This window comes from Chiloscyllium plagiosum, chromosome 6 (genome assembly GCF_004010195.1).
Source record: "Chiloscyllium plagiosum isolate BGI_BamShark_2017 chromosome 6, ASM401019v2, whole genome shotgun sequence".
Lineage (NCBI taxonomy): Eukaryota > Metazoa > Chordata > Chondrichthyes > Orectolobiformes > Hemiscylliidae > Chiloscyllium > Chiloscyllium plagiosum.
The window spans coordinates 343481-365775 of NC_057715.1; the positions used below are offsets into that span (position 1 = coordinate 343481).

Below are 22295 nucleotides of genomic sequence, written 5' to 3' on the forward strand. Positions count from 1 at the left end.
GATAGATTGGAGAGTAGGATGGAGCGGAGAGATGGGAAGGTGGGACAAGTCATGAGGACGGTGCTGAGCTGGCAGGTTGGAACTGGGGTAAAGTGGGGGAACTGGTGAAATCCATATTGATGCCCTGGGGTTGAAGTGTTCCGAGGCGGAAAATGAGGCGTTCTTCCTCCAGGCATCGGGTGGTGAGGGGGTGGAGGTGGAGGAGGCCCAGGACCTGTATGTCCTCGGCAGAGTGCGCGGGAGAGTTGAAATGTTTGGCCAGAGGTGTCCCAGAGATGTTCCCTAAAGCGCTCTGCTACAAAGCATCCAGTCTCCCCAATGTAGAGGAGACCGCATCGGGAGCAACGGATACAATAAATGATCTGTGTGGAAGTGTAGATGAAACTTTGATGGATGTGGAAGGCACCTTTGGGGCCTTGGACTGAGGTAAGTGGGGGGAGGGGGATGTGGGCATAGGTTTTGCAATTCCTGCGGTGGCAGGGGAGCTTGCCAGGAGGGGAGGGTGGGTTGTTGGGGGGTGTGGACCTGACCAGGTAGTTCCAGTCTCCCCACATCATCCAGTCTCTCGGCCTAGTTTACAAATTTTGTTGTACATTACATTTGTTACATTGTAATCATGATAATCCTATTTAAAGCTTACTTTAAGTTCCTGCAATAGTTATTAATCTTGTACCGAGCTTTGTACTCGGTATCTTGTGGAGTACAGGAAGTGTGTTCTTCCTGTGGGTTTTATGGCCTTAGGTATTCCTCCTATTTTAACCAAAGAGGACCCCTAGCAATATGACCAAAAACATCTCCTCCCTACAAGGTGTTTACTGAGATGGGGGAGAACATTTACTTGTTTTAGGTGAAATGCTTAATTTGTATGTGAAAGAGGTGTTGTTCGAGTGTTACTGAAACATTGACAGAGTTTTTCAGAAAGTCTCCTGATGCTGGTTGAGTGATTATGAAATGAGGAATGTTCTTTGAGAGCACATTCTCAAAGAACCCACAGCAACAATATGTTTAATCTTTCTCTTCCTACTCCTCCCCCTCCTGTTCCTCCTCCCACTCCTCCCCCTCCAATGCCTGTTCCTCCCCCTCCTGTTCCTTCCCCTCCTCCCCCACCTGTTCTTGTTGTGCTCCTGCTGCTTCTCAGTTTAAATGAGAGTTGCTGTGATGTCCAGATGCAGTCTGTTGTTGGTGATGAGTGAATGCTGCAGCTGGGCTGAATGGACTGATGTCCTGTTTGGGGCAGAACCTTGTTTCTGGTTGTTCCGAGAGCACACTCCTTCCTCCTCCCAATTTGTTAAGACCTTCCCGTAAGTTTTTCCGTGGAGGCGCAGCCAATGCTTTGTTACTTGCAAACTTTTATGTTTTGTCTGATGACTTCCTGCTGTGTTCCTGACTACATGGACCTGGCATGCTATGCTTAGGCCTCTAAAGCCTGGATGACTCCAGGAGGCCACCTCCAGTCGGGAGCCATGTTTCTTGTTCTTAAATGTCTTTTGGAGACTATATCTGCAGTTGGTAAGGCCATGCAGTTGGTAACTCCTCACTAAATCAAGACTTACAAGTATTAATGGCATCAATTTTCTTTTGAATGCCAACTCCATTTGTTGCCTTTCCATTTTTTCAGCTCCATGATCATAGCTGCGATGTCTAGTTATCTGTTTAACATGAACATGATTCTAATCAATGTATACAAGAGGGAGACCTATCTTGGTTTATTCCTACAAGAGACTTTACAACATAGCTCCTGATCTCATCCTCCTTCCTGGCTATTCCCTGAGCTGTGTTAACTCCTCTCACCTCCTCTCCCCCACCTGGCTCTGAGTCATTACCAGGTCTATCAATTTCCACCTTTTACATGTTGTTTAGCTCAAACCCTATTGCTTCAGAAATCAACTGTTCATTTCCCATCTACAAATTTAGCTTCTCCAATGTTTTCCTTAGTGGCTGTTAATCTGCAACTCCATGTTCAATTCAAATATTAGCTCACTATCATATTTCCAAAGTTCTTTATTCTTCACAGTCTTTCTTTACCAGTTTGGCCATTGAGGACATTTTGGACTAAATCAATCTGGCACCTCCCCTTGTTGCTGTGACCATTCCTGACAGGAGCAAGGAGCTCACAATAGCATCAGTCAGATCATTGTCTGGCCACTGAAACCTCTCCAATAGTCTGGTGGGGATCTATGGAAGGAATGCATCAATCCAACCTTCTACAAACTACAGCAGAGAGTTTTTGTCAACAAAAGTCTCCACAAGTCCACAAGTACACAGTATACAATGCATTTGTCATCAATAGTTGAACACTGTAATGAGATGTAAACCCCCATACATCAGCAACACGAGTGCTGGAGGAATTTCATCATTATTGCCTCCACTTCATTCTCTGGAGGACCTGTCGAACAGCTCTGGTGTCCTTTTCAAGCAAGCTCCTGCACTTTGTGAACGGTAGAGCAGATCCAATGGGCTGAATGATCTACTTCTTCTCCTGCTTTTTTTCTGTTCATTTTCAGGCAAAACTCCAACAAAATAAACTACAATGGACTAGACACCATTTCTGGATGGCCCAGAACTGTCTCTCTCAATAGATCCTGTTTTCTCAACATTCAAATGGCCAGGGTGCCAAGGTTGGACAATGCTTCAGAGACTTTTTTTTTCTTTTTGAATAGGATGTCTAACACTCCTACTTTTTTATCCCCCACACTACCGCCTAACTGCGGTAGTGCTTATTTGGTTCCTGTGTTTATTTTTTTTCTTTTCTAATATTTTTTTTTCTACCACCTAACTGCGGTAGTGCTTATTTTTTCCCCAGCACCCATGGTGTGTGTGTGCAGGTGTGAGACACAGTGAGAGACACAAGGTGCACAAATCCTTATTCAGGTTCCACCACCAGGAAGAAAGGAAACACCCGAGTGGCCAGTGACAAGCAGTGCCCTCCACATCAAAGGACAATGCTGCGTGATCAACAGTGAAGGGAGGGCAGGGATTAAATCAAAGTAGAGTTGGACGGTCAGAGACTCTTTAAAGTGTTTTCTATTGCACAGCATCGTTGACATAAATGAGTGGGAGGAGCTTGGCTGAAAATGGCAACAACAACCTGTCCATCAAGCTATGATTCAAATGCCTTAATAGAGGAAACCTGCAGCTGAAAAAGAACAAGTACTGCAGTCTAATTCAAATAGATCAGGCTAGCACTTGCCTCTTGAGCAAAGCTCTGTGAGCTTAGAGTCAGTCTATTCAGTCACATGAAGACCCAGTGCAGAAACCATGAACCTGAGTTATAGGTCATCCTCAAATCAAGAACCAGGTGATGATATTCTTCAGTTAATTTTATAGAAAGTTGTTGTTTTCAATTACAAATTCCTGAATAAACTTTCTCTGCCTTACTTTTGTGGTAGCTTCCAGTTTTCCAATCCAACTTACATCCTTCCACTTTGTTTTAAACCATTCTGCTTTGTCTCCCAATAAAAAGTCGTGTGCAATTACTTTTCTGATCATACCTTCCCTAACCATTTCCCCCCACATTCTTTCAATGTCTGGTCTTCACTTGTGAAATTTCTCGGGTTGTTTCACATTAAAGATTGTATACAATGCAAGTTGTTATCCTGCCTGAGATTTAAGGCTAAAAATCAGCTTTGTTGGATCAGGTGAGATATTAAAACATTAAAAATCTCAAACCACCTCCAAGCAGCCCAATTTCATGTTTAACTGAGATGTGACATGAAGTGGAAAGCCAGAGTTAGCTATTTAAATATATTAAAAAGCCTGAAACTTACTGATTTTTGCTTACTTGGCAATTTTAATCTTGTCTAACCTGATTTCCCAAGCCACAGAAAGCCTGGTAACATAAAGGAGGCAAAAATGTCTTTGGGAAACTTTCCTGGTCTATCAAGCTGCCCCACCACCTCACACCCTTGTATGAGGTTTTGGAATTAGACACACCCAGCTCAGTATTGAAGATCAGTTCCTCACCTTTCCTCTCTCATGCTCACGTTAACAACAGCAGTTAACTTACCTGCAGCTAAAGCTTTCAGGTGTTCTCCACCCAAGTGGAAACAAAGCCCAAACTCCATATCATGTGGGAAAAATCAATTTTTCAAGTTTCCCACAGAAACTCCCCAAGCTAAATCAGTTTTCTTTCTGCCAGCCACGAGTATTGTGTGAAATACATTTGTATTATAGCATAAGTATGGCTCATTAGACGTAATGTTCTGCTCAAAAAGCAGTTAGAACACCATGTAGCACTGTAAGTTACAGTAAAAATCTCCATATTTTAAATCCTGCTACAATAACATGAACATTTTGCTTTGTGTATCAGTTTATATAATACATCTGGGAATAAATGTGGAATATTACAGTGCAAGCAATTAATACATTCGCTTGAAATTATTTTGGCTTAGACATTATCCTGTTTAAATAGCTTAGGTAATACCTCAACTAAAGTAACTGAGAATTTTAAGAATATGCATTAAGTGCTTAAGCAACGTGCCAGATAGCTAATATCAGGGCAGATTTTTATCTGCATCATATTTTTAAAATTACGACTTGAGGAATTTTATTAGCTATTTTCCTTTGTTAATTTAAGTTCTTTTTTAACCTGTGATACTTCAAGATTAACTTTCAGGTTTCTGAAAGGTATGTATTTTTGTTTTAAAGTTGTAACTTTATGTTGCAGTTTTATTTCCTGAAACATTGGACACAATCTTCTCAAGGATCTCCTCAAGAAGTGGCAAGCTTGGAGACAGAAAGGGCATTTATCAGTAAGGGCAGTGGCAGTGCCAAACCCTGTAGCTCCCCAACTCCACCAGGATGAAGATCTGGTGAGAAAGACCACGCCCGATCTTCCCGCTCCACTGGTCATTGAGGCCCTTAAACAGCCAATTCAGGTTCAGTGAAGGGTGATCATGTGACCAAAGACTACGGGACTGCTTTTCCAGTTGTCCCTCAGCCCATGTGTTTTTCTTTTCCTTCTTTATGTTTGTGTGTGTGTGTGTCTGTGTGTGTGTGTATTTGTGTTTGTGCTTTTTGTGTATGCTTTAATTTGTACAGTTTACGTGGTTGAGTTTAATTGTTTACTTGTAGCCAGAATCTAAATCACTGTGATTAATACTGAATTACAGAAACCTGGTCCACGATTTCTACCAAACTGAGTCTGAAAATCAGGTAGTTTGGGGGTTTTATGTATTTCTTTTATAAGCGTTAACGTTTGTGATGACACTGGGAATAGTCTGCTACCCCAGTGAGTTGTAAGGCTTCTTGATGACATACTTAATGTCACGCAGCCTTAGTGTCGAAGGAAATCACTTTCATTACACCTCTGTATTTTAGTTCATTTGTTTACACGGACCAAGGCTGTGATGGAATTAGGAACTGAGAGGCTATTGCAGACTCAGAGTAAACATCAATGAGCAGCTTATTACAGAGCAAGTGCCACTTGGGGGCACTATCAACGATTTCTTCTGTCACTTTGCTGATGGTAGAAGGTGAACTGGGTTGGAGCTGTTCTGCTTTATTGTGGATCGGACATATCTGGGCAATTTTACACATTGTTGGATTGATACCAGTATTTTATCTGGACTGTAACAGTTCAAGTGGGGATGCAACTAATTCTAGAGCACCAATCTTCAGTATTGTTGCCAAAATCCTATGAATCACATCCCATTTGCTCAATATCATTACATCCAGCTGAATGCTTCCAGACTTCTAACCTTCCATTAAACACATTGCTGTGGGTCTGGAGTCACATGAAGGCCAGACTAAGTAAGGACAGCAGTTTCCATCCCTAAAGGACATTAGTGAACCCACAATTGACCAGGGTTTCAACATTATTCGACACTTAATTCCAAAATTTTTTAAAAATTGAATTCAAATTCACTAACTGCCAAGGCTAGCTCCCTGGACCATTACTAGAGTCTCTGGATTCATAGTCCAGTGCTAATTCCATTAAGCCATCACTTCCCTCTACACTGTGGAGTCTCTCGTCCCAGTGCCCCAAGTTATAAATGTAATGCATCAGCCTACCAGCATAATGCATTCAAGTTAAACTCAATAATAACGCCAGATATTGCAGTTTGAGTTACAAGGATATAACATGGAATCTGTTCAACCCACAATATAAACTATCAAGAAATAAAATGAATGTAGGTAATTATACAATCAAACTTAGAAACTGTGTGTTGAATTACAGTGCCATATGTACCATGCCTGATATTGTTTGTTTCAGACACAGCCTTGTCTTAGTATCACTGCTTTTGAAGGGAGATTCCACCATTGATTTTAGATTTATGTTATCCATGGCACTATAGCATTCATGCATTGTTCATTTTAAAATGTAGTTAGGAACAAAGGAAATTGCAGCTTTTGTGTTTAATTGTTGCATTAATGTCTATCTGAAAAGGTTCCTGATATTTATAAACTAAGGCACAGAATATAAGAGCAGGTTGGTTATGCTCATTGGACAACAGCTGGAGTACTGCATACAGTTCTAATCATCACATTACAAGACCGTAACAGCATAAGACACAGAAATAGAATTAGGCCATTTGGTCCATCAAGTCTGCACCGCTATTTGATTCTGGCTGACATGTTTCTTAATGCCATTCCCTTACCTTCTTCCTGTAACCCTCGATACCCTTACCAATCAAGTGGAATGTGCTCATTTCAGAGAGGGTGCAGGGAAATTTCACGAAGATGTTGCTCAGACTGGAAAGATTCAGCCATGAGGAAAGATCAGATAAGCTGGGGTTCTTTTGTTTGGAATAGAAGAGGCTGAGGGGAAATTTAACTCATGCACATAAAATTAAGACGGGTCTCAAAAGTCTGGGAGAACCCCTTAACAACGAGGTCATTAATCCAACAGGCATAGATTTAAAGTTACTTCCAGTAGGATTGGAGGGAAGGTTAGGAGAAATCTTTTCACCAGAGCATGGTATAGGTCAGAAGCTGGGTCATAGGATGGTTGAGGCAAAAACCCTCACCTTATTTAAAAAGTATTTTGATATACATTTGACTGTACAAAATGACAGATCAAGCCTTTGAAAATAAGATTAGGCTGGATAGCTCTTTCCTAGCTGGCACAGATTGAATGGCTTAATGCATGTCTCTACAGCCCTTTCTTTCTTGAGCAATGGGAAATTACAATGATTTATTGAAACTGATGTATAGTTTTATACAGAGCCATAAACATGAATCAAAGTTTTGAATTCTGAGAGAAAGTAACATTAAGAAGCCCATTACAATGTGACCCTTAGAAGTCCAGACGTTTCCACATTGCAGAACATTTCATGATGCAGGGAATGTTGTAAAATATTTTTAATGGCCAGATTTTCCATTCATTTTTGGCCAATATATGAAAAAGCTGCCCAAATGGTGAGAAGATTGATAGTTAAGACTAACAGGCTCGAAGCAGAGACTAACACAATCAGTAACAATCGTTAACATTCCAGGCAAATCTGATTGAGCTGCATTCAGTGTGGGCAGTATTTTTATTAGTCGATTTTGCTGCTCGTCGGATGCTGACTTATCCAGTATTTTTATTCCACCCTCTCGGTGAGACAGGATTTTTATGACATAATGTTGTGGAAGTGTTAGGGGCTTTAGCTCTGATTTTCTAGTCTCCAGATTATTGGATATTGAAATCACAATCCAATATATCTGTCAGATTGTGGAAGTCCCTATGTGCTGACCTGTGGGCCAATTGCCTAGGACATTTAAATTTCTCACAGGCAATTAGCCTACTCCCAGTCCTCCTTGATGATCTCTGACTGTGAGCTAGAGTCAAAGACTGCACAATTTTGTAGTACTTCATTGAATAGCTACTCAGGAAATATTAGGAAGGAAAATTTGAGTCTAATTTCTGAGTAAATACAGGACTGACTGCACAATCACTCACACTGACCTCCTCACAGTCAGCTCCCCTACCGACCCCCACTATGACTACATCACTACCTCTCCAATATTCCGACTATCCCCACAACCACAAGTTGCAACTTGGCTGAGCTGTCAGTATTCCCAGCTGTCAGTCATAAGGTCCTGGGTTCAGGTTTCACTTTTGGGCAAAAACTGAAGGCTAACACTTCAATGCAGTCGTTAGGAAATACTCTGTCGTTAGAGGTGCTGTGGTTTGGATGAGCTATTAAACAAAGACCACAGCAGCCTGCTTGTCTGGATGCAAAAGATCCAGTAGCAGTATTCTAAAGATAATGGTGTGTAGTGAAAGTATCTGTCCATTCAGCACAATGCTTTATTGAGTAAAACATTATGGAGACTGCCAATCCCTGCTACTATCTCAGTGAGATCTGTCTACCAGTCTGCTCTGGGTATTTCTTTCAGCTAAACTAAGATTGACAGTTCCTGCTGTATCTCCATGCCAACTATGGTCTAACCAATCTTTACATGCCGAAGAAGGTAGTGTCCTCTCTGTAAGTTTGACTTCTTGCAGCTCAGTCCTGATGAGTGCCGGTTGAAAAGCTTCCAGTGTGTGCCTTTTTAAACTGTTTAAGATCAAGAGAGTTATACCTGGTGTCCTGGTCAGTAGTTACCCTCCGTCAACACCTGGTCATCATCACATTACTGTTTGAGAGAGTTTTCTGAGCATATATTGTCTGCTACATCCTCTACATTACAACAGTAACTACACTCAAATGTACTTTATTTACTTGAGGCACATCGATGTCCTGAAAAATGCTGTACACATATTTCCAATGTCCAATAAAGTTTGTATCATTGGAGGACCAGGACCAACAACTCTCCATCACCACTGGTCCCCCTGCCTTGCTCCCCCCCCAATTCCGTTGGTCAGTTCTTCACACCAAGTTGTGTGCTGTCCGAAAGTGAGAGAAAGCAGAGAAACAAGACAACTCCTAAAGTGTGTGGAGGAGGGAAGGACAGTGTTTACGGGGGCTGACTGAGCAATCGAAAGTGTGTGATGGGGAACGTTAAAGTTTTGGACACAAGGGAATGAGTGGAGCTGCAAGGCGTGTTGTTTTGATTAGTACCACACAGGACCGGAGAATACCACAAAAGTAGAGAATGGAGGAAATAAATCAAAAGAACTATGGATGCTGGAAGTCAAAAACAAAAACAGAAATTGCTGGAAAATCTCAGCAGGTCTAGCAGCATCTGTGGAGAGAAATGAGAGATAATGTTTCGGGTCAGAACTGAAAAAGGGTCAGTGGACCCAAACCGTTAAACACTGATTTTTCTCCACAGATGCTACCAAATCAGTAAAAGAATGGGACCTGGCATCTGACAGTTTGATATTACACCTTTCTGTGTCATTATGCTTCACTGTCCGTGGCCTGCAGGCAATCTGGTGACTTCTGTAGCTACTCCTCAGTTACTTCCCGCTGTGTCTGTTGGGTTGGAGAGGTTGTTCTCTTTGTCCTGTCGTTGAGGAAGATAACCTCATTGCAGCTACCTCCAAACCCACAGGAAAATCCTCGTAAACCTTGTTACCTCTTGAATCCATTTGTTCTCTTTACCTGAATGTCTATTTCTAAAACAAAAGCAAAATGCTGCAAATTTGAAGTAAAAACTGAATATGCAGGAAATACTCAGTCGATCAAGCAGTGTCTGTAGAGAGAAACAGTGCTAACGTTTCAGGATGATCATGTTTCATCAGAACCAAGGAAAGATGAAAATATAATAGGTTTTGAGCTCACCAATCACTTGCTCATGTCTTTTCTTTTTGTTCCCCAAGCTCATTCCATGTCTGACACATTTAACTGATTCCATATTGTCTTTTTACAGTTACTTGAAATTGTATTTATCTTACAATTGCCATAGCCGACCCACCTCAGTAGGTCTCTAATGCTGTCCAATCAACCTTTTAGGCAGCTGTGATGCTTGGTACTGTTACACTAATTCAAAATATGACAGGAAACAGCCCCAATTAGAAAATCAAGAAAACAGAGCCTCAATGTTAGTCTTCCTTCCTCCCTCACAGCACCAGGGACCCGGGGTTGGTTCCAGCCTCAGGCCTCTGTGTGGAGTTTGCACATTGTACCCGTGTCTGCGTGGGTTTCCTCCGGGTGCTTCGGTTTCCTCCCACAATCCAAAGGTATGAAGGTTAGGTGGATTGGTCATGCCAAATTGCCAACAATGTCCAGGGATGTGCAGACTAAATGGATTAGCTATGGGAAATGCAAGGTTACAGGGAGGAGGATGGTTCTGGGTGAAATGCTGTTCAGAGAGTCATTGTGGACTTGATGGGCTGAATAGCCTAATTCCACACTGTAGGGATTCTCTGATTGTTTAATAGATTTACCCAGAGAAGTGGAAGGAATTTGCTGACAATAGCCTAAGTTAAAAAGGATGTCACACTAGCATTTCAGAAACAGATTTGTCATAGTACTATAGCACATCACTTTACTATAAAGCACGATAAAATACTGAACCAGAATTTGTTTTCCTGTAGTGTACAGAAGGATCCTGACGCAAAAGACATACTCATCATCTCCACAGTGTTCAAGGTTATAGCCAATGTAAGTATCAATTCCATTACAATTTGTGGTTTTGATTTCCTTTAAGTTTGTGGCTGATGTGCTAATTTACAAAGATAGAACCTAGATATTAAATTTACTCATTATTTATAGGTATGGAATTCCAGTCTATTACATTAATGGGAGCATTACCATTTTAAATAACAGTATCGACAACTAAGCTGAAGTTGCCATCATGCTGTCAGACCATAGGACTGCTGTCATTGGAGAGACACAACTGATGGTTTAACCTGAGGGTCACCATGCCTAAGGTGAGGGGAGAGGTTGAGAAGGTCAGTCCTTCACAGTAACCTCAGTCAGTACAGGAACTGAACCCACATTGTTGGCATCACACTACATTGCAAACCAGCTGTCCAGCCAACTGAGCTAACCATCCACCTTAAGTTAAAATAGCAGACTAAAGAACATAACACAGTTATGTAATAGTAGCCACACACACAGATAATAAGCAACATGAGTTCGAGTGGGACAACACTACTATTATAGGACAAGCCAAACAGAGAACAGCCAGGGAATTCCTAGAGGCATGGCACTCATCCACAGATTCAATCAACAAGCACATCGACCTGGACCCAATATACCGACCATTGCAGCAGACAGCTGGAACTGACAACTGGAAGCGGCAGAGACAAACCACTATAAATGCCGGAGAAAACATCACAAGAGGCTCCCAAGCACTGAGAATGTCACCTAGACAGGGGACGAAACGTCTGCAACACAAATTCCCAGCTCGGCGAACAGAACCACAACAACGAGCACCCGAGCTACAAATCTTCTCCCAAAGTTATGTTAATAATTCATTATTATTTCCATCCAGTATTTTGACCTCTTATCAAATCAAATCATTGACAATAATTGTGAAATAATGTCTGATGTGAACATGTGAGATAGGAGTGGATGGAAACCATTCTGTCTGTACAGTGTGCACTGTCGTTCGGGGTGACCATGACTCTTCATTGGTCCCCATTCTAGTTTCATGCCTGCTTCCTTTATCTCTTCATTCCCTGAGGGACCAAAAACCTGTTTACCTCAATCTTAAATATACTCATGACAGAGCGCCCCCAATCACTGACTGTATGGCCCAGTATTTGAGATTTCCTAGCTTTGGGAAAAATACCTCCCTGGATCAATCTTCAAACTCTGGCAGACTTCATTTTTCATTCTTCTAAACTCCAGGGCTTATAAATCCAATTTTGGTCGGCTCTTATCCAAGGAGCGCATCTAATGAACCTTTGTCCATACCGGCTTTGAGGCAAGTGTTCTTTCTTTAATTCTTAAATTTCATTTCTCTTGCAATAATGATGAACCTGCTGTTTACCATTCATTACTTATTGTACCTGTATATATCAACTTTCAACTTTCCATATATGAGTACACCCAGGCTTTCTGAAAATCAACATTTACAAATGTTACGCCTTTTTAAAAAAAGGCATTTTCTATACTAATGACCATGTTAAGAAATCTCATACTTCCCCACATTATGCTCTATTTGACAATGTTTCCCCTCACTTAACATGTTTATATCCCTCGGCAACCTCCTTATTTCCTCCTTACATCTTGCATTTGTAGTGTCAAAAAATGTTGATGCACTACCCTCTATCACTTTCGGGGCGGCACGGTGGGACAGTGGTTAGCACTGCTGCCTCACAGTGCCAGAGACCCGGGTTCAATTCCCGCCTCAGGCGACTGACTGTGTGGAGTTTGCACGTTCTCCCCGTGTCTGCGTGGATTTCCTCCAGGTGCTCCGGTTTCCTCCCACCATCCAAAGATGTGCAGGTCAGGTGAATTGGCCATGCTAAATTGCCCGTAGTGTTAGGTGTAGGAGAATGGGTCTGGGTGGGTTGCTCTTCGGAGGGTCGGTGTGGACTTGTTGGGCCGAAGGGCCTGTTTCCACACTGTAATGTAATCTAATCTAAATTCACTTTCTCTAGGCTATTAATATCGATTGTAAGTAACTGAGGTCCCACCAATGATTCATGCAGCATTACATTAGTCAGAGCTTGCCTGTCTTAGCAATGCTTTTCCCACACATTCTGCTTACTTGCACTTTCATACAATGCCTCCTTTTAGCGATAAATCCAAGCACTCCCTGGTTTATTCATGCTAACACTCTTTACTTAAGTATTATCTTAACTGTGATCAACTATTCAATTCAAACCTTATCTTATGTCACTGTGCTAAACCAGGCAATATCTTTGCTCATTCAGTCACTGGGAATTTTTGTCTTGTTTAATCCTAAATAAAAGCAATTTTGAAGATGGTCATGATTTTACCATTTAAGAACAAGAACAAGAACAAAGAACCTTATGGCACAGGATCAGGCCATTCAGTCATACAAGCCTGCGCTGATTCAGAACCTCTATCTAAACCCTGTCACCTATTTTCTAAGGATCTGTAATCCCTCTGCTCCCTGCCCATTCATGTCTAGTGTTATGAAGATGTAAGGGGTACTATACCTTAAAGAGAGTTGAAAGCTAGAAAGCTTAGAGAAGCATACAAAGTACTAGAAAATTTGGTCAAACAGCTAGAGGAGCTGGGTTGCTTGGAGACAAAGAAAATGCGAATTCAGCCAATCAGTTTAGATTATGCCCCAAAATACTAAATTCCAATCAAGTTTGAATTTTGTATTTTGACAACATCAATACCAATGAAACGATCCGATGCTTTGGGGTATAAAACCAAAAATAAAATTTGAACAGTTGGAGGAGAACTGCCAAAAGACCAACAGATGTAGGTGCTAGTAAGAGGTACCTGCCTGGAGAAGGAGTTTACACAGAGAAAAACATCGACACCCTGGAGAGCAAATCTACAGAGGAAGTACAAAGAGAAGATTCAACAGCTGCTGGGTTTGAAGTTTGAATTTTTTGGTAAATCTTAATTGGAAGTTTTATCGGGCTAGTATTGTAGAAGGGGAAGGTAAAAGTTAGGTTAGTAAAGGAGTTGGAAATAGTTGTTAATTAATTATTCTCTATTAGACTTTAAAAAATAACGTTGTTCCTTTTTACCTTAGATAGTGACTTTTGGGAGTAGTTCGTGGCCTCTCGAATTTCACAGATTACTGCACAGGATAAATCTTTTCTGTGATGCTGGTTTAAATTAAGCGGGGGGTTTACCTGTGTCGTAACTGTTTGGGGGCTTGTCCAGGATTTGCTCTGGTTTAGACTTGAATGGGTTTGGGGCTACAGAAAAGCCCAGTAGATTTAAACGCTTGCAGGTTAGTGTCTCAGATCTTTAAATAAAACATAGGTGAGGGAATTTGTTTACTTTTGGTGACTTGTGGTTGATTAAATTAAACATGAGGGAAATGGCTTTTAGAATTGCGAAAGAGGATCTGGGATTTGAAGATGATTCTCAAATTTGCCAAGAAAGCTTAGAAGTAAAGAAAAAGGCCATACTTTTAGAATTAGCAAATAAGTTAGATTTGGGTTTTACCATGGACAAAAATAAAGCTGAAATTGTAAGGGAATTACTCAAACACTTAGGTGTATCAGAGAAACAGACAAGTGCGGTAGAGGCAGAAAAAACTTAAACTACAATTGAGGAAAATGGAGTTAGAAGATAAACAGAGGGAGGGGAAAGAGAGAGAGAGAGAGAGAGAGAGAGAAAGTTCTTAACTGAGCAAAGAGAGAGAAGAAAGGGAGAGAGAAGAGAGAGAGAAGTGAGATAGAGGGAAAGGAAAGCTAGAGAAGGTTCTTAGCTGAGCAAAAAGAAAGAAAATTTGAACTTGAGAAGTTGTGACTTAGTCAGCAAAGTCAAGTTGGCAGAATGGAGATTAAAAGAGAAGGTAGTGATAGATACAAATATGTCAAAACTCTGCCACATTTTGATGAGAAAAATGTTGAAGCCTTCTTTATTTCATTTGAAATATTGGTGAGGCAGATGGAGTGGTCAGAGGACATGTGGGTAATGCTAGTTCAGACTAAACTGGTAGGCAGAGCTAGTGAGGTAAAAACAATAACTGCAGATGCTGGAAACCAGATTCTGGATCAGTGGTGCTGGAAGAGCACAGCAATTCAGGCAGCATTGGATGCTGCCTGAATTGCTGTGCTCTTCCAGAACCACTGATCCAGAGCTAGTGAGGTGTTTGCCGCGCTGTCAGATGAGCGATCAAGAGATTATGAAGAGGTTAAACAGGCTATTTTAAATGCTTATGCATTGGTACCAGAAGCATATCGACAGTGGCTCAGAAACACAAAAAAAGAACCAGGTCAGACTTATGTTGAGTTCGAAAGAATTAAACATAGTCATTTTGATCGATGGGTATGTGCTTTAAAGATAGATAGGACTTTTGAGGTTCTAAGAGAGGTTATTCTGCTGGAGGAGTTTAAAAACTCACTTCCAGAAATGGTAAGAATTCACGTGGAGGAACAGAACTTTCAGGAAGTAGAAGGGCAGCAGAATTAGTGGATGAGTACATGTTGGTGCATAAGACAAGCTTCTGGCCAGAATTTCATCCTGTGAGGGACAGAAGTTGGAAGAAGGGAGATCCTACACTATGAAAGAAAGAGTAGAGAGCACTGGTAAGAGTTTACCACATGATAAAAAAAGATGCCCAAGAGGGTGGAATGGATGTGAAAGGCCTCAGGTGTTTCCACTGTGGTAAATAGGACATATAAAGACACAGTGCTCGTTGCTAATAAAAGGCATTGTGGGAAAAGGTGTGGTAAAAGAAGTTAAGCCAGTGGTATTAGTGAAGATAGTAATGGAGACTCCAAGAAGGGCTGAGGAGCTGCAGGAGAGTGCACAGTCTAGGTAGGGGAGTTAGTACTTGATCTCTATGAAGAATTTGCCACTGTGGGTAAGGTTTACTCCGAAGGAACAGAGGGAGAAGGACAAGAAGTTATAATTTTGACAGATACAGGATCTAATGGTAAAAGATAAATGAATATGCACTCTTTCTGATCTGTTACCCGAGAATGTGGTAATAGTGGGATAGAGGGACAGATATTTAACGTTCCTTTATATAAGATCAGGTTGGAGTGCCAACTCAAGACTGGGGAGGTTACAGTGAGAGCGATTGACAGAGTGTCAGTTTCAGGAATTCAGTTTGTTCTTGGAAATGATTTGACAGGATCCAAGGTGAGAGTGACAACCCTTTGTTGTGGAGAAGCCCAAGGAAGACCAAGAAACTGAGGAGTTAAAATAGAAATAGCCTGGTATTTTCCCTGACAGTATAGTAACCAGATCCCACTGTCATAAATCACAGCATGAAGCGAAAAGAGAAAGGTGTAGGAATTGAGGTTCACTTAGCGGACACCCTGTTTGACATAAGGCCAAGGGACTTGCAACAGCAAGACAAGACAATAAAAGATATATATGTGGGTGCATACTCCAAAAAGGAGACAGAGAATATTCCAGAGGGTTATCATCTGAAAGATTGAATCCTTAGATGGAAATGGGGACCACGGCAGGTTAGTGCAGAGGAGAAATGGGCCGAAGTTCACCAGATTGTTGCCGGTAGCATACAGACAGGAAGTGTTACGGGTAGCATATGAACTACCTGTCACCTAGGGGTACAAAAGACTCAGGGTAGAATACAAAAACATTTTTATTGGTCTGGAACGTACAAGGATGTGGTTACCTTTTGCTGTACGTGTTATACATGCCAAATGGTAGGTAAGCCACAGGTGGTAATAAAACCAGCCCCTTTGTTGCCAACTCCTGCACTTGAAGAACCGTTCACACGGATTATAATGGATTGTGTAGGTCCCCTCCCGAGAACTAAAAGTGGGAACCAGTACTTGTTAACCATAATGGATGTGTCTCCCAGATTTCCAGAAGCAATTCCATTACGGAGTATCAAGGCAAAAAAAGGGTAGTAGAGGACTTAGTTGCTTTCTTCACACAGTATGGGCTACCCAAAGAGATTCAGTCAGACCACGGGTCAAATTTTACTGCTAGACTGTTTAAGGAGGTTATGAATAGCTCCGGTATACAGCGCTTTTAATCCAGTGCGTATCATCCTGAATCCCAGGGAGCTTTAGAAAGGTGGCATCAGACCTTGAAGACCATGTTAAGAGCATACTGTCAGGATTACCTGAATGACTGGGATAAAGATATCCCATTCATATTGTTTGCCATTAGAGGTGCCCCAAATGAATCTACTCAGTTCACTCCCTGTCTAGACCTCTCATAATTTTGTAGACCTCAAGCAGATCCTCCTGAACCTCTGTCTTTCTGATGAAAATAATCCTAATCTACCCAACCTCTTTTCATAGCTAGCATCCTCAATACCAGGCAGCATCTTGGTGAACATCCTCTGCACCCTCTCCAAAGCATCCACATCCTTTTGGTAATGTGGCGACCAGAACTGTATACAGTATTCCAAATGTGGCTGAACCAAAGTCCTATACAGCTGCAACATGACCTGTCAACTTTTGTACTCAATACCCAGTCCAGTGAAGGAAAGCATGCCGTATGCCTTCTTGACCTCTATCAACCTGTGTTGCAACCTTCACATTACAATGGACCTGAACACCCAGATCTCTCTGTACATCAACCAGAGCTTTTCCATTTACTGTATAATGTGCTCTATAACCTAGCATTTGCCTGAATTGAACTCCATCTGCTATTTCTCTGCCCAACTCTCCAATCAACCTCTATTCTGCTGCATTCTCTGACAGTCCCTTTATCTGCTACTCTACCAATCTTAGTGTCATCTGCAAACTTGCTAATCAGACCACCTAGACCTTCCTCCAGATCATTTATGTAAATCACAAACAACAGTGTTCCCAGCATGGATCCATATTGCGAATTAGCATACTCAAGTCTTAGCATAATTATTTGCCTAAGTATTACATAATTATTATTGCCTTCCAAAATCATGTTGCTTTGTTACTTATATTTGTGAAAATGTGAGAAACAGTGACACTAATTGTTCATGTCTATCATTTTTCACTAGGATGAATATGGCATTTGTTACCCTTCCACAAACAAGCATGAACAGACCTTTGCCTATCTAATTGTGGATCCTCTAAAATGTCACGTCCATGTGTTATACCATTGCTTTGGAGGAGGATTATTTTGCAATTAATGTTTAAAGAGCCTTTGTTTTAATCTTATTACAAGTGGATTATTTAGTTGAAAATGTTCTATGGTGAAAACATTGTGTTATAAGAAGTAAAATGAAGGATTATTTGTTTCGATATTTCAGACTTCTTTTTCTACATCTTTGCATTTAATTGGAATTCAAAGTAAGAAAAGGTAGGCAGCTTCAAAGATTCTGCAAAGTACATTATTTAAGTTGTTCATTTGGCTAAATAGCAAAGTTTATTAATGACTCTTTTATCACAAGAGTTTGCTTCTGAGATAATTTATAGTGTTATTATCTGGCATATGTGAATCTTATGAAATATATATTTTGTGTAACTTACCTTTACATTACTCATTACATTATTTGGATGTAACTCCATTCTTTTCATCTAAAAACTTTCAACACCGTTGAATATCTTTGCACTTTTTGTTTAACACACCTGCTGCAGACAAGATGGACTGAATGGCCTCCTTCCTCACCTTAATAATTCTGTAATTCTATAATTCTATAATAACTGAGTTTCTGAGATAATAGAAATCAATCTGAAATGTAATTTATATATGCTTGCAATAAATTGCAATTCTGTGTAACTTGATGAAACAGGTTTGCTTTAGACATCATTTACCCTGGAACCTTTTTTGGTATGGCAACAAATTAATAGCCAGTTTTTTTTAGCAGTGCAGATTAAATGTAAAAAGCAAAATTTTTTGTCATTTCTTGACCAGTTTTGCAATAGTATTTTTGGATTCCAATTCCAACCATATTACATTGGTATCACCAGGCCAAATTATTGGCTTCATGATCACTGTCTCTTTGATTGAGCAGGTCAAGTGCATGGAATATGAATCATAAGACCTAAAAAAAAGCTTGTAATGTTGCAAAGTGTACAAATAAGTCTGATCGTTAAGTGTGTTTTAGAAACCAACAAAGTGCCACCAGAAAGTTAATAAAAAAGGTTAAGTAAAAGATGCAAAACATGAGAATAAATCAGTCACAAGCATAAAAGTGGATCATAAGAGCTTTTACAAGTTTCTAGAGTCATAGAGATGTACAGCACGGAAACAGACACTTCGGTCCAACTTGTCCATGCCGAACAGATATCCTAAATTAATCTATCTGATTGCCAGCATTTGTCCCATACCCCTCTACCCCTTCCTATTCATGTACCCATCCAATTACCTTTTAAATGTTGTACCAACCTCTGGCAGCTCATTCCATACACACACATATAAAAGACAAGCAAATAACTAAACATTAGACCCTTTGAAGCAGTGACTGAAGAAATTATCATGGGAAATGAGGAATGAGCAAAGACAGTGAAGAAGTATTTTAGACTGGATTTTTACTATTGAGATGAAGAACTCAAATCAGGAGATTTTCTAGCTATCCTGACCATCTGAGTACAGATCTTAATGCCATGATCTCCACTCTAAGGAGGAAGGGTTCGTGTGGGTGTGGAATGAAGACAAGCCACCTCATCACATAAGCAGAACATTGGCATCTATTGGGAAACTGCTAAGGTGGGCTGGTTAGAAGATCTATCAGGATGGGATTCTGGAAGTTCAGCTCAGACGTATTAAAGGCTATTAGGCCCTTCAACCCTCACCCTTTGTGTTCCTTCAGCCTCAAATCAACTTCAGTGGTTAGCACTGCTGCCTCACAGCACCAAGGACCCGGGTTCGATTCCTGCCTTGGGTGAATGTGAGAGTTTGCACATTCTTCCCGTGTCTGCGTGGGTTTCCTCCGGGCGCTCCGGTTTCCTCCCACAGTCCAAAGATGTGCAGGTTAGATGAATTAACCATGCTAAATTGCCCATAGTGTTAGAAGCATTAGCGAGGGGTAAATATAGAGTGGGGGAATGGATCTGGGTGGGTTACACTTTGGAGGGTCGGTGTGGATTTGTTGGGCCGAAGGGCCTGTTTCCACACTGTAGGGAATCTAATCTAATCTAATCTAATCCTGACCTAGTTAATCTTTTCATGTTCTTCCTTCCATCCCTTCTGGTCGGAACATCCAGCTAACAAACTGCATACTAGCAACCATTCCCTTGGACTAATAATGAGAGATGAGGCTGTGTATAATGGACCAGGAGAGTGCTGGTGAACACCACCAAATGATTCCCCACACTAAAAGTAGTAAGTGAGTGCCACTCACAAAGGGATTAGTATTTTGCTACCTCAGACAATACTTTGGTGGTGTAGGCCATGCTTTTGGATGACTGTGTTTCTGACATAAGGAACTGGTATCCATTGCTGCCACTATTCGGTGTAAATCCCTGAGAGCATTCACAACCTCTCGGTCCAGGCCTGTATGCAAGCTTCTTTTTCGCCGTGCACTTGCATCTAGACTCCTCATCCTATTCCCATTGCATTCCTTGTTCAAATAAGGGAGTTACCCTAATAATATAATTCTCACTGAATTTCTGACATCATGTCAGATCCAGAAACAACACAGGCTGAATTTGTTTATCAGTCACACTTTACTTTATCTATAACACGTTCAAAGAATTAGCTCAAGAACGTCAACCTCTTATCCAATCCAAACCTTCTCGGAATTTACCTTAGAACTCACCATTTGGAGGAATTCTATCATCTCTTCCCCTAGCCCCTTGCACTCTCTGTTTCTCACCTGCTAAAGTCAGTAACAAATCATCCATAGAGAACAAGTTAGCCTGGCAGCTGACTGCATTTTGTCAGCTCTTTGGCCATGTACTGATGAAAAGTAACTTGTTGTGAAACCCCTGTTTCAGGGAGTGTGTACATTGCTGCCTTTTGTATAATACCATGATCGCAACATGGATATTATCAATCAAGTCAACCACGAGATCACCGTGGGATCAAGCAGGGATGATCTGAAGAAGGGTCACCAGTCCTAAAACATTAACTTTGCTTTCTCTCTCCACAGATGCTACCAAACCTGCTGAGTTTCTCCAGAAATTTCTGTTTGTTTTATTCCGGTTTCTATAATTAATGTTCTGTGATCAATTTTGTTCTTCTTCATTACAAAAAATACTTCATTAGTGGCGGGTTCAGAAAGATTCCTGAAGATGATCTTGGAATGGAGGGCGTAAAAGAAAGCAAAGAATAAACAGGTTGGGGCTCCACTCATTGGCCTTCAAAATAGTGAGAAGTAATTCCATTCAGAGATTTTGAATTCTTAACTGTCACGTCAGTGTACATGTTGAGCTGATTGCATTGCCTCATATCAAAAGACATAATATCAGAACTAACGGCAGCAAACTTTATTCTGAGTTAAGGTGATATTTTGAGTGTCATATTTTTGCGAAGTGTTTGTACTTCGTTCCTAATAAATCTGTGGAACAAGGCTTCATGGCTATTTAATGTGAAGATTCCGAGATATTGTATCAGTAAGGATATTAAGGGTCCTGGGGAAAAAAATGACATTGTCGTAGCGAGGAATGTATGATTAGCTCTGATCCTCCTGAATTGAAGAGCAGACTTGAGAGGCTAAATGATCCACTCAGGTTTCTTTTCCTTATGGTCTTAACTAATGAAATATTTTCGTGTCCTTACATTTCCTCACATCCAGTGAAGTCAATCCAGTAAGCCATTTGATTATTTTTGAATGTCTGCAAAAAAAGTAACTATCTAACATGCTTTTGCAAAGTATACTGCATGTAGAAACAACTATCTTGATATACAACATTTATTTAAAAATCGCAAGTGCTTTTCAAATAAGTGCCCTCTGTTGTCTTAGAACTCAGCAGTTGAAAAAGGAAAATAACAAAAGCATTTAAAATTTTGCTATGTTCCCCATTTGCAAATATCATGCTCAGTAACACGATCTATCTTCAGGCAATTATTTTTGATTCTTTGTTGTTCTATAATCAACGTTTATTCGAAGAAGTTGAAAAGACTTTACCTTTCTCATCCTTTTTGTGTTCTGTTAAGGTAACAAACCACAGTTAAGAACAGTGTGTTGTTATATGATCATAAAATAAAGAGATTCGCTGTTCAGTACAACTTAAATGAATGATACAAATATGAGTTTCCGGTGAATTATCTGTGTCCTGTAACATTATTTGAATTGAAAATATAAGTATAGAGTGTCTTTTTTCTCACTCTGAATTGCAGCTTTCTTCAAACAGGGAAATTTAATTTAAATATAGTACAAAAGTAAAGAGTGTCACTAATAACTTAATTGCGTAATGATTGTGAAATGACAGTCCGTATTTTCTCTGGGGATCATCTCTATAATGTTGGATGGACCTGAAAATTTTGTTTTCTCTTCATTACAGGATAGAAAAAAAGAGCAAATTCGTGTCAACAACGTCAATGTCAATAAAATTCAACAAACAGTTTTTCCTAGTTTTCAAACTGTGATAGATTCCGGTAAACAAAACAGGCCTTTCGACACAACAAGTCCACACTGATCCTCAGAAGAGTAATCGACAGCGACCCTATATTTACACCTGATGAATGCACCTAACACAATGGGCAATTCAGCATGGCCAATTCACCTGACCTGGTGGGGGGTGGGGCCAGTGTAGTTGCGGAAGATGGACTGTTCCACATATCCTACGAAGAGGCAGGCATAGCTGGGGCCCATGCGGGTGCCCATGGCTTCTCCTTTCGGAGTCATGTATTGAGAACCAGCTGGCTTCTTACAAAATAAAATAAGCAAGTTAATGTGTTACGAAGGACCTTTACACCTCATATTCCACCAAGATTAGAACAGCTTTTCCATAATCTCTTGTTTTCCCTCCTTGGAAAAAGTGCCCTGTTTTTGTGACCTGGATATCTGCATGT

The 22295-nt window shown here is 40.7% G+C and overlaps 1 protein-coding gene across 2 annotated transcripts in view; it reads left to right on the forward strand.

Annotated features, from left to right (window-relative positions):
- Positions 1-18455, forward strand: part of cfap300 (cilia and flagella associated protein 300) — a 34939-nt gene extending 16484 nt beyond the window's left edge. Inside the window, exons 7-9 of one of the 2 annotated variants that reach the window (XR_006311849.1) lie at positions 10409-10475; positions 10587-10744; positions 17395-17462. Coding sequence is in view for 1 of the 2 variants with exons in the window: in XM_043691119.1 (XP_043547054.1) it covers positions 10409-10475; positions 17395-17526 (199 nt within the window). In the remaining variant the exon portion in view is untranslated. Of the gene's footprint in view, positions 1-10408; positions 10476-10586; positions 10745-17394 lie in introns of both variants that reach the window. The other variant, XM_043691119.1, reaches the window with a different exon arrangement.
- Positions 18456-22295: the final 3840 nt, after the last annotated feature.